The sequence below is a fragment of the Osmia bicornis genome, chromosome 8 (genome assembly GCF_907164935.1).
Source record: "Osmia bicornis bicornis chromosome 8, iOsmBic2.1, whole genome shotgun sequence".
NCBI lineage: Eukaryota > Metazoa > Arthropoda > Insecta > Hymenoptera > Megachilidae > Osmia > Osmia bicornis.
In genome coordinates, this window is record NC_060223.1 from 8,772,440 (window position 1) to 8,788,455 (window position 16,016).

Below are 16,016 nucleotides of genomic sequence, written 5' to 3' on the forward strand. Positions count from 1 at the left end.
AAACGGTACAACCGTGGAGCGACGTGATTTTAGCGACTGATCAATTCTGTCTGTTCTCTCGCCTGTACTCTCTGGCGGCTCGTGAACGCCGGGTCAAAATTACTTCGATCCAGGTGATAACTTTTAACGGCGAATTGTTAATTTCCCCGCGAAATGGTCCGCTACGTTACACGCCGAGATTATTTCAGTCGACTACGATGTTGTAAATTGAATCGAGAAGTCTTTTTCGTTTTTCAATTGGTTTGTTCTTTTTTATAATGCTGCGTATGAAACTGAGATTTGTTATCGTTATCGATTGCAAAATGAAAAAAGAAAATCTTCCATTTTATTATTGCAAACAAATATTTTGATTAATACTCTGAAAATACTGAGAATTTCATGTTGCACGTATTTCATTAAGAAGAATCGAATTTACAATTCGTCATTTTGCTCCGTTTCGCTACCGTGAGTTGCGTGAATCCTTTTATAGGATCCTTTCCCAACAATAACGAAACTCTTTCATTATTCGTTGCACAATGACCGGCAAGCATCGACGCAGTTTCACAGAAGAAAAAGGAGAAGAAAGTTTAAACGAAAGGCAGGCTCGCTGCCACGGGAATGAGAGAGGAAAAACAAGCAGCATGCCTGATTTCATCGCGTTCGCCAAATGAAAACTGCCTGTATTTCATCGACACGTATCCGAGGAACTCGTCGATAACGTTTTGCGGGTCTTCGCGTGGAATCGAAGAAAACTTATGTCGATATTAATGAGAACGAGTCAATGGGAGGAGTTAATATCACTTCGGAAGCTTCGTAAGCGTGTTCACTGCTGAAGAGACACTCTCAGTCTGGTCCCAGCCTCCTTGCCCAACATGAAAATTTTTCTTTCCTCCTTCATTCTTTAATTATCCGATTGAATTAAACCGTGCACCGGTGAACCCCATGGTAGCCGACGCGTTAAACGCTAAATATGGACCCATCCTGCTGTCTGCTTTGTATTCAAATGAGACGTAGCCGTGTGTAGGCGCGTGAGCAGATGCAAACGAGCATCCGACGAAATTAAATTAGGGCTAACGTAGCTACCTTAAGATAGAAAAGTTTGCATGGGAATGGCTGGCCACGGTTAGCGAACGAATCGATTCCAACGCGACCTCGATGAATCCAACCTCCGTGCCTCTATCCTCTTTGTTTCCTTGTGCTACGAGATCGATCGTCCGATTTTTCTATTCTTATTATGCTCGAGAAAGCCAGGGATATCTGAGGAGGCTGATAAAGAATCGGCTTGGTATCGGGCAAAACTATGGAACCGAGTTCGAATCGATACCATTTTTACTCTCGATTCTACTCCGCGAAGGTGTCTTCGCGAATCTATCGTATGCGAAATGAAAATGGCAACGATATCGTCTTTATACTTAGGATAAAATATTTCATTGTTCAAAGAGATTAAAGTATCCTCGTATGTTCCGCACAGCAGGAGCACGGGATATATCACGATCGGTTGAGTAATGCACCATAATCTGCGCCATTATGATCATATCACGCATTTATAAATCTTTATGCGATCCTATGCATACACCAGAGCTGTGCTACGCGTGCTAATGTGTATTTGGATTATAGCGAATAATCGTTACAATTATTTGCCTCTAAATAGATCGTGTCATCGTTCACATCATTCGAGTACTATTGTCCAGATCATCGACGTTAATTAACAAAAGAATTTAGTTTTACTTCGGAATTAAATCTGGATTATTAATGTAAGCAGAGTCTTGGAAGAAGAATTTTTTCTGATTTTTTTAAAAGCTTAAAATTAAGCTCTCTTACGGAGAGTTAAATAAACTTTGAAAATTAATTTTTCGTCTGTGAAAATATGAAATAGTGAAGAATATGTTTGCCTACAGAGGGTTAAATTAATTTTAGAAATTTTTTATTCATACGAGCAACATAACGAATTCGCTACGTTCGAGTTATTTTTGCATGAAAAGAAAGTTATTCCAAATATTTGCCCGAATTTTGCGATTAGCCCTTTGTGTTTTCCAGACCGTATTTTTACAGCGAAAAGATCCAAATTGCTTTCACTAAAAGAATGAAATCGAATCGCCAAGTAACTTATCAACTTTCTAACTTGAAATTTTTCAACCTTCCTATTCCACACTGCCAAGAGTTTCCTTCACGATTAAATTTACTGTTCGACTTAAAATAGTTGGTAAATAGGGTTTCTATTGCGCGAACAGTTAACGAAAGGCAGACTTTTTCTTTACGCTGCCTCAGAAATAATTGTATCGAAACTTTTTAACGGTTTGCAAACGGCCAGAACTGCTGGCCGTAGTAACGTATTGTTTCCGACTTTTACATGCATTTCCCAGGGGAGTTTTCCGGGAATTAAGAATCACGTTTGCCGGTTGAAACGGGCTGTTTGATAGTTCGTTGGACGCTGGTAACGAAATTGTTAGCCCAGAATTCGATTTTACGCTCTTTGATTTCTAAAGGTTATTCGTTGGACACTGGTTAGATTTCTACCACTGGTCACCCGTTCGATCAAACTAGAGCCTTTTAAACAAATTTTCAAGAGAATATCGAAAGAAAACAAATTTTAATCGATTTAAAATTTAGGTCGATTCACAGTTTCCTGAAACAACACTTTTTGCGTAAAAACTGGTTCGCGTTACGCATGTATGTCACATCAGAGACTTATAACAATTTTAACACGGTTGTATCCTTTTATGGTGATGTAGCCACAAGAGTTTTAACCGTGTAATCGTTGGCAATTTTGATTAAAGCGATTTTAACTTTAATTCAATTCTCCATTTTTCTCTTTCCCTCCACGCTTTCGTATAATCTGCCGGAATTTTATTATCCGCCTATTTTTTTTTTCGGCAACAATGTTATCGCGAATATTAAATGAAATTTCAACCCAAAAATCAATTCCACTTTATCTTGTAATTTCTGGTTGGAAATGAAAAACTCGCCCCTTTCGTTTTGTATCGTTGAATTAAATACAAGTGTGGTAAAACGGTTTCTGTTAATTGCAGAATACGATTCACGGGATATACATCGAACAGTATTAATTTTAATTGTTTCACAGTACATTTACGCATACCTTTGTTTGGGATTTAAGCTTTATACGCGTAGTCTGATCATTTCATAATTTGGAATAAATAGAAATTTATGAATCAGCTGTTATTTAATTTTTCAACAAGCAAATATTTGTAAAGGGTGTAACCATATTCAGCAAAAAAATATTAATATTTCTCTTCAAAATATTTTCATATTTGCTTCCACCCGGAGACCTAAAAAATGGTTATAAATGTTAATACCATTCCCTGAATCAAATGATTTACCTCGTCGTCTGGAAAACGAACGAAATCCGCTTCAGATTTTTTTTCTCGTCCCTAATGAGGAACAGGGTCTATGGTCTAAAGTTCAATCACCAACGAACGAACGTTCAAATAATGGTGACGGTGGTTGGTAGTGGAACGACACAGGGTGGTAGAATGCAAAACGAGGGGGGTTGAAGTTTCCGTGGGATCGGGGTGGTAAACCCCCGTTGGCTGGTCGTGGCGCAAGGTATAAAATCAGACGGCAACTACCTGGAGGTATTCAGTGTCGACGAGATCTTCTGCTCTGCCACGTCGCTTCATCGAATTTCGATCTGAAAGACCCGGGTATCGGTGCTGTAGCAATGAGAAATCACCTATTTGTAGTACTGATCGTTCTAATATTTTCTACTTCTCTCAACCGTAAGTGTACAAATCGATCGATCGATCCGACCGACGTCATTTTCTTTCCTTTTTTTTATCAATTTTCGTCTACCCTTATCGCAACAAGACTTTTTCCTATTTTTCATCGCTACGCGCTGATGAACTTGGTTGTACAACCTGATGCTTTCACGTTTTTCTTCGTCTTCTCGATGGTTTCTCTTGATTGATCAATTATTCTATGCTGGAACTTTCGTCGTTTACTTGGTGATCGGTGTTACGGGGCTGAAAGAAAGGATATCGTTGATTAATACCTCCCTTCGTATTGTTTTTGTCGAGTTAATTCGCGTGTCTTCGTGGCTGATAAAAAGTTAAATTATGGGGAATCGTGCAGAAAGGAATATTCTTGATTAGTATTTCCATTGCTGCCTTTTCTCACGTGATATTTCTTTTTTCCGCTAATTATTGGAAACTGGACGTGTCTCTTTGATGACCAGTTCAAACAGTCTCCATATATTACGTCCACGTATCCTTTGGACTGTTCTCCCTTTTTCTCTTTTAATTATTGGACGCCGGATGGCAAATGCATTCAATGAAATGAAATATTTTTTTTTCTTTACCATACTGCGATCTCGTTTACCTGAAATAATATAAATCGCGTTAATTGGATAATTTTGCAGATGGAGAGAAACTGAAGGCGAACGACCGAAGGGCGTCTGGGTTGATGGCCTATCCAAGGGTTGGCCGGTCCGATCAGCCGGTCTCAAACGTTAATTATAATCGGCATCGTGAAATGGAACCGGATACGGAAATGCAGTTTTACAACACACACGATTCGGATTTGGATTCTGCCTCGGAAAAGGATTACGAAGGTAAAACGCGGCCGTTGTAGCCGAAACAAGCTTGACATGCTTTTAAGCTTTCGTGTTTGGATCCAGTGAACTATAGCGAACTTTTCGCACCGTTTGGCCTTGGTACATTCTGGCCAATATTTCAAGTATTTTTGAGGAATTGAAACAATTTAACTGAAACATCCTGTATCTGATATTTCGATTAATCGATCAAAGAGATTCATTTACATATTTTTCCTTTGCCCGTAATACAAAGCAGGAAAGTGCAGTGTACAACTTACGTAGCCACATAAATTACCGTTTAATTCGTAGATTCACGCAACGTCATGTCGGTATTCAACGGAAGATCGATGAATCCGAAGCATTCTGATAAAATTCCAAAAGACTCGTCATGGTTGATCACCAAGGAGTATCGGCCCTGGCAGAAGATCGACGACGGTAGATCCCATTTCTCCAACTCCTTACTTCTGGCTCGAGGTAGGAAATTTTATTTAAAAAAAAAGAAGAGCATGCAGTTTCAATCGAACCCTTTCGTTGCGACCTAAAAATTGGGTCCATGTTAATATAAAAATGAAAAGAAGAACAGTGAATTGCATTCCTATTATGCTAACAGTGCATCTTGCTATACGTATCCATTTTCACTGCGCCAGTGATATAAATCAATAACGAACGAACCAAGAATTTTAATTGGAAATTCATAAAATATCCTCTGTACGTCGTACAACGGAAGGGTGAACTAAAAACAATTGAGTGGTTTCAAAGTTTGATTTTTCAACTTTAACCCTCGGTGAAAATAATCTGTCTTTATTCGATTGTTTACTACCGATTTGCTGGCAGCTTTTTCGAACGAATCTCCAGCAAAAAAAGAACCACACCACGTATTGCGAAACATTTTTGGCATTCGCGAAAATCCATCGCCATCGATACGTGAGCCGAGAACAAAACCGTGAGCCGCGTATCGTGAATGTTCTGTTGATTCCAATTTAATTTCTCGCCTCGTACGAATACTATTTCATTTCTCCTTCTATTATGGCGAACGCGTTACAAATGAATTTGCGATAAATAAAATCCTGTTAATGATTTATTTATTGAATCGGATATTTTTATATTCGAGAAATAGAATTTTTTTTACTTTCTTCTAAAAATTGTTAGGTTGAAGTTTTTTTCTAGGGTTGAAGTTTTATGATTTTTTCTTTCGTGTTGTTTGTGTTTGATTGTGAATTTCTTTCTGTATTATTTTGATAGAATATTTTATTTCTCTTTGGAGGCTTGTTTCTTCTCTGTGTATTGTGAAGATTTTGAAGTTATCGACTTGATTTCGTTTTTCGTTTCGTCGTCGATTTTTTCCTCATTTTGAATTATCGTCTTTAACATCCTGGTTTGTCCTCGAAAACGAAGCAACGTCTTCGTTTTTCTCACTTGTAGTTTCGTTTATTGGTTGATTCCAGGGTTTAGGAACAGCCAGATGAATGGATACACGCCGAGACTAGGACGTGAAAGCGACGCGGATCGAACATTCTGCAAATGATCTCGAAACGTGAACTTCGACCCCGGCCGGAAGTTGCACGATCTAACTTAATAATCTATCCTTAACTCGTGCCACTAAGTTTCGACATTGTTTCATCCCTTGCCTTACTCAAACTTTACCATAACTTAAGATAAAAAGAAAAGTGAAACCATATTTGAAGAATGAACTGTTGAATATTCATGACAATAAAGCTTTGAAATTCAATTTTGAATAATGAAGTGTGTTAGCATTAATATAATACAAACATCCTACTATTAATTTAGTATAATATACTTTGCTACATTTCCTGTATGAAGTACTAATTAATTTAGAAGTTTGATATTTTGCGAAGCTTAGATCACAGAAACTTTCCAAATTTAACCCTTATCGATCCAAAGTGTCTACGTAAACTTCTATTCGTAAAATTATCTAAAGGGCAAGGGATGAAATATACGTATGGAAAGCTTCAGGTCGAACGGTGAATCGATTCCATAGCCAAAAACGTGCTCGAGTACCATTTATCTGTATTTATTTCGATCATTGTGAAGTTATTGGCATGTAGATCGTTCAAAGAGTATTCGCTGACAGACGAAAGAAGGTAATAAAGCTGGTGAAATTACGTTCCTCGTTCAACAGCAACCTCCTCCTCCTGTTCGTCGAATGTATGTGCACCCATTCCATGTCTCTCCCAAACATATTGATCACGAATTTCCATTGAGTATTTTTTTTCTCTCCGATCGAATGATCGTTCAGATTCAGGGAATTAAATCTTCTGGAATTTTTCTTTCTTAACATCGTTCTCATTATCGTAACGTTAATGTTAATGGAATACAGAATTTCTATATAGAATGCTATTTATTTCAAGCATTGACTTGGTATATTATTATTCAAATTGTACACCGAGTGGTATAATTGGCGAGCAGATTGCAATAATTTAGCAAACACTGCTTCTGTTGTTTCCGTAAGACCAGATTTCCAATTACCACGGATCTGTTTCTCCCGTAACAGTGATAATCATCGCGTTGGTCAAATAAAACGTTTCGAATTTAGTTTAATGATTCGAGATGTGGCAATTAGTTGCTTGTTAAATGATTCAATGAATGGTAACGTTTTCAGTATATATCTAGGTGTGTTTCGTTGCCGAAGTTTAATTGATTATTACATGAAATTCAGGAGTTGCATAAAAGATAGTTTCGAAACTGACGAAAAATTCGAACGCGCGGATTTCAACCGATACTTGAAGAAAATAACTCGATCTGTGTAAAATTCAATCGTTTTATTAATTGACAAAGTGTTCATAATGGGCGGCGACGCTGTACACGCCAGCCACTCTATTTTTAATACGTGTACTGCGATAACAAATATGTACACACGTAGAGTACGTAACAAACTAGTGATACACCTCGAGAATGATTAGGGAGGGGAAGGTAACTCGGTAACTTTACTTCGTTTCTGTTTCCGCCACACGGAAAGAACCTCGATTTCTTTCATTTTCATTTCCATCGTTTCTTTATGTACAAACCACCCACAATTGGTGTGTATGTTGGCAACTAGAAGAGACTTAAGGTCTAACCGTCACGCACGCACTCACCATCGTCACCGTACACGCTTCTTTTCTCTGCGAGCAGCCATTTTGTACGTCGACCAAGCATGCAAGCCAGGCAGACAAGCGAACATACAGACACAAGGGGGTCGTCTTCGAAACTGTACGTGTCCATCCATCTATGCGAATTGCATCAAGAGAACTTGAAGAGAACTTACATTGGGGAGAAAGTCTTTGAAAATAAAGAAGGCATGAAAATTATTCGTTTGAGTATTTAACCCTTTCGTTGCTTAATATCCACTGTACCCTAAGAGCGACCTACAGTCACCCATTGCTAAGCACCCACTGCGTGCCAAGGATAACCATAGCCAGCTGCTGTGGTGAATACTGTTAAGTATTCATCACTGCGTGCATGGTAAAAGAATAAATGAAATGAATTGTATATAAAGGAAACCTGTTGTACGTAGCCACAAAAATGACTGGCGTCTGGTGTGCCCATATAGCGTATTAGTCTTCTGATAGAACACTGCTCTAGCAAGAGGGTTAACAAACGTATGGCTTCTGATGCGATAGAACGAAGTGCTAATAAGGGTTCGAATGTGAAAAATGTCTATGAGATTTGTGGATTGAATGGACAAACAAAAGATCAATATTATAATCCTTTGATACTCGTGATCGTTGGTATAATAAGAAAAGCTAAATGACAAATGAATGACTGATGAAACTTTGCCTTCTCGAAGTTTTGAGCTAACGAACAAGTTTGTCTTGCGATGATGATTTTGACTGAACGAACTTGCGATTCGAAAATGATTTTCATAGAGGTTGGAACGTGCAGTTTCGACACTCCATGTCTTATATAATCGAATAGACTGGACAGACATAACTGGATTGGATTCGATCAAATATTCTGTGTATACTACTTTCGTTAACCTGTCGGACGTCTTTAATATACGCACGAGATACAAACTTTCTAGGTCCCTGTATGCATACAACCTTACTCAAATGTACGCTCGAGGAATGGTATTTTGTTGATTAAAAATATGAGCCATTCGCTTACCAAGTGGCGATAACGAACGTTTCCTGGAAGCGAAGTTCTGAGCAAATTTAATGGGTCAGTCGTAAAAATGCGTTTTCATTTCATCTTCATTCAAACCTGGCAGTTATTATTTATTTATATCGCGTGAAAGTTCCGTTTCTTTTTTTTTCTCAGGATTAAATTAACTTTTCAACGTGTAGCTTTGTTGCGTCATTAAAATGTCACTCTTTATTCAAAAAGAAATAAAAGTGAATAACGTTTGACCATCTTAAAAATGTATACGTTCATCTTCGAATGATCGCTGTTGTACAACTACGATAACGATTGAAAATAAACGAATTACAAAAATCTCAACCATAATCCTCACGCCTCTGAAAGACTCGTCGATTATCAGAACAATTTTATCACACCGAAGAAACATCGAGGTCACTGTACGAGGTTCTTGGAAACTAAAAAAACATCACAGCCCATGAAACTCAAGAATTGTCCACGATGAAAAACGATGAAAGAAAAATGAACGATCAGAGTCAAGTTTTCACGCATAGTCTCTTGGTAGTCTCACCTGGTAGGCCCATGGCTCACCGTATAAAATGCGGGGTACACACCGTGTGGAAATACTGTCGACGACGAACACAATAATGAAGAAGACACCGTTTAAGGGAGGACGCGACTGAACGTTGAGGGAAGAAAAGCGACGGACGAGCTTTGAACAAGTATAACCGACTAGCCGGCACCCTCTACCCACTCCGACGTGTCTCAGAGGGATACGAACTCGTGCGGCGGTTGAATAATTCGGGGTGGCGGTGGAGGTGATAATCGTAGGTCCACGTCCGTCAATGAGAACGCGGAGCTCCCGTTAGCGGTCACACGGGGCCCCATATTGTCGTAAGGGGAACAGAGGTCGCTCGACCGTAATGCTCGTCGCGGTAGCGTCGCAAAACTGGACACGCTGCTTGCGGATGGTAAGGCTGAGGTGGTTTTGTTCATCGCACTGCTCGTGCCGTGAACCGGGATATCTAGCAAGTCGGGATAACAACGATCCGAAGAGTCCTGTGGCATCGACACAGAAATAAATATATTTCCGAAGATTCCAGCTGGCAGAACGCCACTGGTGAATTCAGGTGGCGGTGGCGGAAACATCGCGGTGCAGGGAACAGCCCTCATAGCGTTCACGGAACCACTTGTGACTTCCGGACGCAGTCTCTCGACAGTGACGGTAGCTGCGCTCATTGGATCGCAGATCGAGCCGCGTTCCGCAAGTTCCAAGTCACCTGTGCTGCAAGCCTCCACCAAACTACCGTGGCCACTACCTCGATCGTTGCTGTTTCCTGGAGTCGTGGTAGTCACGGAAAGATCGAGCAGCTTCTTTTCTTGGTCACCGAAGCTAGTACTACCTTGCAGTTTCACCTTCTCGCGGGCACTGTGTCGACGAGTCCCACCGCACACGCAAAGTGCTAACAATACCGCGGAAATGGAGGCGCACAATGCAGCGGCACCACCGCCAGCCAAACTGACCCATAACAACCAATTATCGCTTTGGGAAAGCGTGGGCGCTGTGTACACTCGCGGAATCGCCACACTGACCGTGTCCCTGGCTAGCCCGGCAATGTTCTTCGCGAAACAAGAATATTCTCCAGCGTCACCGTCACTTGCGTTGTAGACCGTCAGGTTATTCCACCTGTCCGTTATCCTCGCCGACGTAGACCGTTCGTTGTAGACTGTGCCGGCGTCCGAGGTCGCGTACGCAACGTAAGTTCCTGAATAAGTTTGCTCGGTCAGTTTCGTCGCGTTCACCGGGCCACCGTTCAATTGCCACCAGACTTCGGGTTCCGGATCTCCCGTAGCCAAACAAGCCAGGCTTAGATTGCCATTCGTCTCCTCCTGGATGCTACTAGCCAGCACAAACACTTCCGGCTCGCAAGCGAACTCAACGGGTTTCACATCCTCCCACTTGCGACCTTTCAGTCGTATCGGTGATGAACACACTTGAGGCACGGAGTACAATTTGCTGGGTCCGTCAGGTATCAACCAACTACGAAAGTCCCGAAGCCTACAATCGCAGCTCCACTGATTACCGTCCAACGTAAGAGTCTTTAAACGTGGCAAACTGGATATCACTGACGCCTCCAGATATTCCAGCTCGTTCTGATCCAACCTCAACGACTCCAGTCCAGTCAGATGAACGAACGCCTCCCCGTGGATCTCGGACAACGAACACCTCTGTAACTCTAGATTCCGCAAATGCTGCAGAATCGGGAACTGGTGGCTCCTCAGGTTGCCGAGAGGATTGCCGCTTAAAATTAGGATTCTCAGTCTTTCGTTGCCCAAGAACGTGCCCGGCTCCAGGCTCTTAACATGGTTGTCCGATAAGTCAATCTCAACCAAGATTCTCATGTCCCTGAAGGAATCTGAATGGATCTGGTGTATACCGGCATTCCTCAGGAACACCCTTTGTAAATTCAACAAACCGGAACGTTTGAAGACTTCTGCTTGCAACGCGGGAATCTTGTTCCCGGAGAGATCCAGCACCTGCATGTCGGGATCCAACGAGGCCGGAAGAGACGTTAAACCAGCGTCAGGACAGAGAGCAGACTTCTTGCCAGAAGTCCACTTGCATCGACACACTGCCGGGCAGTCGGTCCAATCCGGAAACGCGGCTGCTCGTGACAGTAAGGCGAACGTGCCCAGTAAAAAGAAGAGGGCTAACAGGATACGCCCTCGCAGAGGGTGCTGCTTTGGCCCTAACATGCCACAGATTCAGTTTCTCTTCTGCAGCTGTTATTTGTTCCTCTGGATCCTTCCCCTGCCGTTTAGAGATCTGTAAAGACAGAGGAAATCATTGACAGAACTCTATTGAAAATAAACACGGTGAACATGCAGGAGGACAAAGGCGAGTGCTAAACCCAAATTCCCTATGACTCGAAGTATGATTCGATTGTGCTCTGTTCAAGTGAAATACTACGTTAACTATAAAGATTACGTTTGGTGATGATAACTTTCCTCGATGCACACAGGCTGACCCAATTTAATTGTAACCCCGAGCGGTACCGATCCTCAGAACTTCTCAAACAGCGACCTACACGCACGTAATACTTTTATACATCGATTCTGGCTGTACTGCCGCTTTTTTAAAATTCCTCTTCTTCCTCGCTGTAAGCGTGCTTTGAACGTCACCGAATAATCGATGAACATGATAGATGGATATTTTTGGAAATTCGAATGGAACTGTTGTGTATATTGTGTTGAGTTGGAAGAAAAAGTGGAAGCATTGTGGTCGAAATGGAGAATGGTGGATCTTTTTAAAAAATCTCACGATCCCATGACTCAAAATCCATTCCCCCCCTTCTTTTTACATGTTACAATTTTGTCAATCGTACTACCATTTTCTCTTTGTTATACACAAGTTTTGATGGCACAAAAGCCGCTGCTGTTGCATTATTCTGCATCCTAGAACGTTTCAAACAAACCGAACTAAACTTTTCGAACAAAGAAACGGAACAAGCGTGCTGCGGAAAGCTTGTTTTCTCTTTCCTTTTTTTTTCTCGGTTGGAAACAAGGAAGCTAATTAACGAATTTTTTCGATACAAAGTAACGAATCACGTTCGAAAGTTCGGTGAATTAAACGGACATTCCCACCGATTCATAGATGACGGAATACTTTTGGCGATTCTAGTTAAATGTTTTGAAACTTCTGCCATATATAATTTGAATTGTTCCCGTTAGCGTGTAAAATTACGCGTGATAATTTCCGGATTAACACGCTCTCTGACACTGTTCCCTCGTTAGAGACAAAACGTCGCTACTTAACACGTTATTGTACGCCATTGGTTGAACCAACACTCGTATTCGTTAAATTTTAACGCCTCTACGCGACGAAACAATTAAGTAAACAGCAACGAAAATCCGGCTTTTATACGTGCAACCACGTACGGGTTAAATTCGGTTATTCATACATTTTTTTTTTAATTATAATCTAAGTTAAGATTTTAATTACGAACGTTTTTTATTCTTTAACGGTTTATATTTGAGGTCGTATAAACAAAGGTATTTTAGTGAAAGTTTATATTAAAATTTTCAATTTTTTCTTTGGAGAAATTTAATAAATTCGTAACATTTTACGAAGTATCTGTTCGTACAGAAGAAATTAAAATTAATGCTCTTAGATTGTGGCTGTTTCTTGGATGAAAAATTATTCCCTCGAATGTTTGAACGAAGTTGGTGAACTGAAATGAAGGATAATACAGAGTTATGATTAAAAGCAACCGTTTAAACGAAGAACAATAGACGAAAATGCTGATAATGTGTTGGACGAAGGAAACTATAACGTTCGTTACACAATTTCCATTCACCTAGTAGCCTGATATAATTAATCAGTGGGTTATAAACAGTACCCCTTAATAAATACTTTGAGTCTGTAACGGCACGATAATTTATTTACACAATTACGGATATTAATGACGCGCAATCGAAATGAAAGTTCGCGTTTGTGAAACGTGAAACGTTTTCAACTATATTTCGCGGTTCGAGTGAACCATATTAAGTGGACGTAAATAACCAAAATATCGATAAATTATCGGTTAAATTAGGGTTTACACGTGTTGTTCGAAACAGCAAAGATCAAAGTATCGAATTTATGGAGGATAAAAGTTGTAGCTCCTGTACTCTGCACCTTATGCATGGATCGATAACCGTTGTGCAAATATTTTTCATATAGTGGCCACTTTTAACGTTGTTTTCGTCGAAGGAAGTTAAATTAAAATTCAACGTAAAAAAAGAAAGAAATTTTGGAGCAGAGAAGCTATTATGATGAGAGAGAAATGTGTATTTTTCGAATTGAAAAATTGCATCGTTCTAAAATGATTAAAAAATAAATTCATAATGCATTTAACACAGTAACACGTATAATTAACGATCCCTTACTTCGTGTATTTAATAATTTACTAAATCCTTTTACTCGAAACATTGATTATTAAAGTGCGGAAGTTTATGAATTTATAACACATCAGAGGATACAAAAAGCATGCTACGAGTCTATAAAATATGCAAATCCTACGAATTATGGTAATACTTTCAATCAGCTGGAGAAAGAAGATAATTGATAAAAACATAAATTTGCATATTATGTTTAGAAAAATTAGATAAATTGCAAATAAGCAATAACCTTATATTCGTACAAGATTTCTTTTTCAACCTTCCTCTCCCTAAAGAGATTACCGAAGAACCAACGAACCAATACTTTACACCCCATCACACCATTACCCATCACCGCTCAGATTTCCTTCCAAACAAGAAAACATATTTATAATTTACCGAAAGGATATTTCTAGCATTGTTCGAGCGTCGCTATCGTGGATAAATATTGCAAGAAGTGCAAAAACATAGGAATTGAAGCAAGAAGAAAGAAAGAAAAGCAAGAGTATCTAAGTAAGAATAATGCTGTGCTTACACTTACTTGAGCGTCTGCTTTGGCCGCCACTAAGCATGCCGTCTGCGAATCTGAATGGAGCCGTCATGCTTGCGTGGACGCTTCCATTGTTTCTCGGGGACTTTCATTTCGCCGACCAGGCTCCTTGGTGCATCACAAAGCCATTGTTGCCCGTGACTTCTTAGATTTCATTCTGATTAAGTGCACTGGCCGTGCACGTTGGCCCACTTGTCGACCCGTTCCTCTTCCACCATTAATCTGCAACAAAAACAACGATCCTGCTGTAGTTGAAAAATTATGTAACCTCGGTACACTAGCTTCCTTCGTTAGTCTCGGACGTTTCATCAAAGTTAGACTAGATTGTTTGTATCGGTAGAATTCTTTTTTTTTTTTTTTTTTCGAGCATCCGGAAACAACGTGGCGTAAACGCCAGCCATACTTTTCCTACCAGCTTCCGGCTGCTCTCCGTGTTAAGGTATATTAATTGCTGACGTCTGCTAATGGTATGCTCGCGTAACGCCCGGTGAAATTTATATCGATCATAAATTAGCGAGAAAGTCGGCCGGGAGCGTGGCCAATAACTCTCGATGTCCCCGAATCTTCGGTAAGAGGACGCGACCGGAAATCTTTGGATCCGTTATCAATGAGAGGGATACCGGTGTGACTGAAAATTTCAGGGGGGGAGTATGTGTAGAGAAAATTGAGTAGATCGTTGAATTAAAGAACGAAGGGATTTTTAGGTAAGATTGTTAGAATTGAACGGTCGATTCGAGGCCGGCACGATTCTCGTTGCATCGTGTAGTACGCGTCACTCGACTCCCCCCAGAGCGAGGGAGCGAGCGAGCGAGCTTTCGAGTGCATCGACCGCGGCAAATTCGCTTATACACGTACTTGCATGAATCTGCGGATGCGACGAAAAATCCGTACGCTCGCTTCGCCGACCAATCCGCGGCGACGCTTAGTGGCTCGTTGAAATGTTAAACGCAAGAGAGCACACCGTTTCACTGTCTGTCTCTTCCTGGTTTATCCGTCTTCTTTCTTCATCCTACGAGTTTGTCTTCATTTCCTCTTACGATTCAATTATCTCCTGTTCGTCCTTTTTCCTTTGTTTATTCTACCCGTGGGAGTCGGCTTGTCACCTTGTACCTCGTTGGTGGATCAGTACGAACAGCACGTACGAGAGGACACCACTCGAGATTACGCAGGGGAGGCGGTCAGGTCGCGTGATATCGCGAAACGATGCGAACGGGTAAGAAACGTGGTAGCAACCCAGAGTAACGTCACCGATGCACTTGTCAGCTTCCTATCCACGCGTGTAGTCTCAGGCGTGCGAACGTGTGTTTGCCCGTTCTCACGAGAGGACATCCCCCACCTGAGCCGCGGGGTCGTCGACTGGCATCGACGAGTACTTTTCTATTATCCTCTCGGCCCGATCAATCAATCTCGTCGCACGAGACTCGACGACGATAAGAAGCTTTCGCACCGACCACCGACACCCTTCTCGCCGACCAGTCGAACGTCGAGGAAACGCGAACGTCGAGGATGCTGCGACCGCGTCGCTCCATCGAAGACTTTCATCCCCCCGGATAGCGTTCCTCTCGTTCAACTATCCCGAGAACAATCGCACGCACAGGGACACAGGCGCGTTGAACATATAGCTGGTACGCGAAACAGATTCACAGATTTCGAACGAGCCACCTTTCTACCAACGAGACAAAACTTCCGGCTGATTATTAATCCCCGCGATCGTGTCACGCACACGCCACAGAAACCTGCAGATATGCCGCAGAGGCCAGCGACACGATGCCACCTCCGTATCCCCGTGTCTGTTCCTCTCACTACCCCCTCCCACACCCTGTTGCCCCTCTACGATCAGAGCTCACCCTCCCGGTGGTCGTTTCGCCGCCCTCTCACTCGCTCGTTACCCCTTGCTGTCCCTTTTCGGCTCCCTTGCCGCAGACCCGTTCGCGGGCAGCACCG

General features: G+C 41.4%; 2 protein-coding genes across 2 annotated transcripts; one reads left to right on the plus strand and one right to left on the minus strand.

Moving 5' to 3' along the window:
• Window positions 1–3,593: 3,593 nt before the first annotated feature.
• Window positions 3,594–6,651, plus strand: LOC114873758 (CAPA peptides-like). Its single transcript, XM_029182413.1, has 4 exons — window positions 3,594–3,716; window positions 4,355–4,546; window positions 4,838–5,002; window positions 5,974–6,651. The coding sequence occupies exons 1-4, from the start codon at window positions 3,659–3,661 to the stop codon at window positions 6,051–6,053; spliced, it is 495 nt and encodes a 164-aa protein (XP_029038246.1). The 5' UTR covers window positions 3,594–3,658; the 3' UTR covers window positions 6,054–6,651.
• Window positions 6,652–7,398: 747 nt separating this feature from the next.
• On the minus strand, window positions 7,399–15,219 carry LOC114873721 (leucine-rich repeat-containing protein 24-like). Its single transcript, XM_029182345.2, has 3 exons — window positions 14,928–15,219; window positions 14,064–14,294; window positions 7,399–11,429 (listed from the first exon to the last, which is right to left on the minus strand). The coding sequence occupies exon 3, from the start codon at window positions 11,357–11,359 to the stop codon at window positions 9,368–9,370; it is 1,992 nt and encodes a 663-aa protein (XP_029038178.1). The 5' UTR covers window positions 11,360–11,429; window positions 14,064–14,294; window positions 14,928–15,219; the 3' UTR covers window positions 7,399–9,367.
• Window positions 15,220–16,016: the final 797 nt, after the last annotated feature.

Excerpts from the sequence above, each read along its gene's own strand:
- LOC114873758 (XM_029182413.1), top strand. The coding sequence starts at position 3,659 with ATGAGAAATCACCTATTTGTAGTACTGATCGTTCTAATATTTTCTACT. Across the intron at positions 4,547-4,837 it reads CTCGGAAAAGGATTACGAAG|ATTCACGCAACGTCATGTCG; the intron begins GTAAAACGCGGC and ends TTTAATTCGTAG. Across the intron at positions 5,003-5,973 it reads CTCCTTACTTCTGGCTCGAG|GGTTTAGGAACAGCCAGATG; the intron begins GTAGGAAATTTT and ends GGTTGATTCCAG.
- LOC114873721 (XM_029182345.2), bottom strand. The coding sequence starts at position 11,359 with ATGTTAGGGCCAAAGCAGCACCCTCTGCGAGGGCGTATCCTGTTAGCC.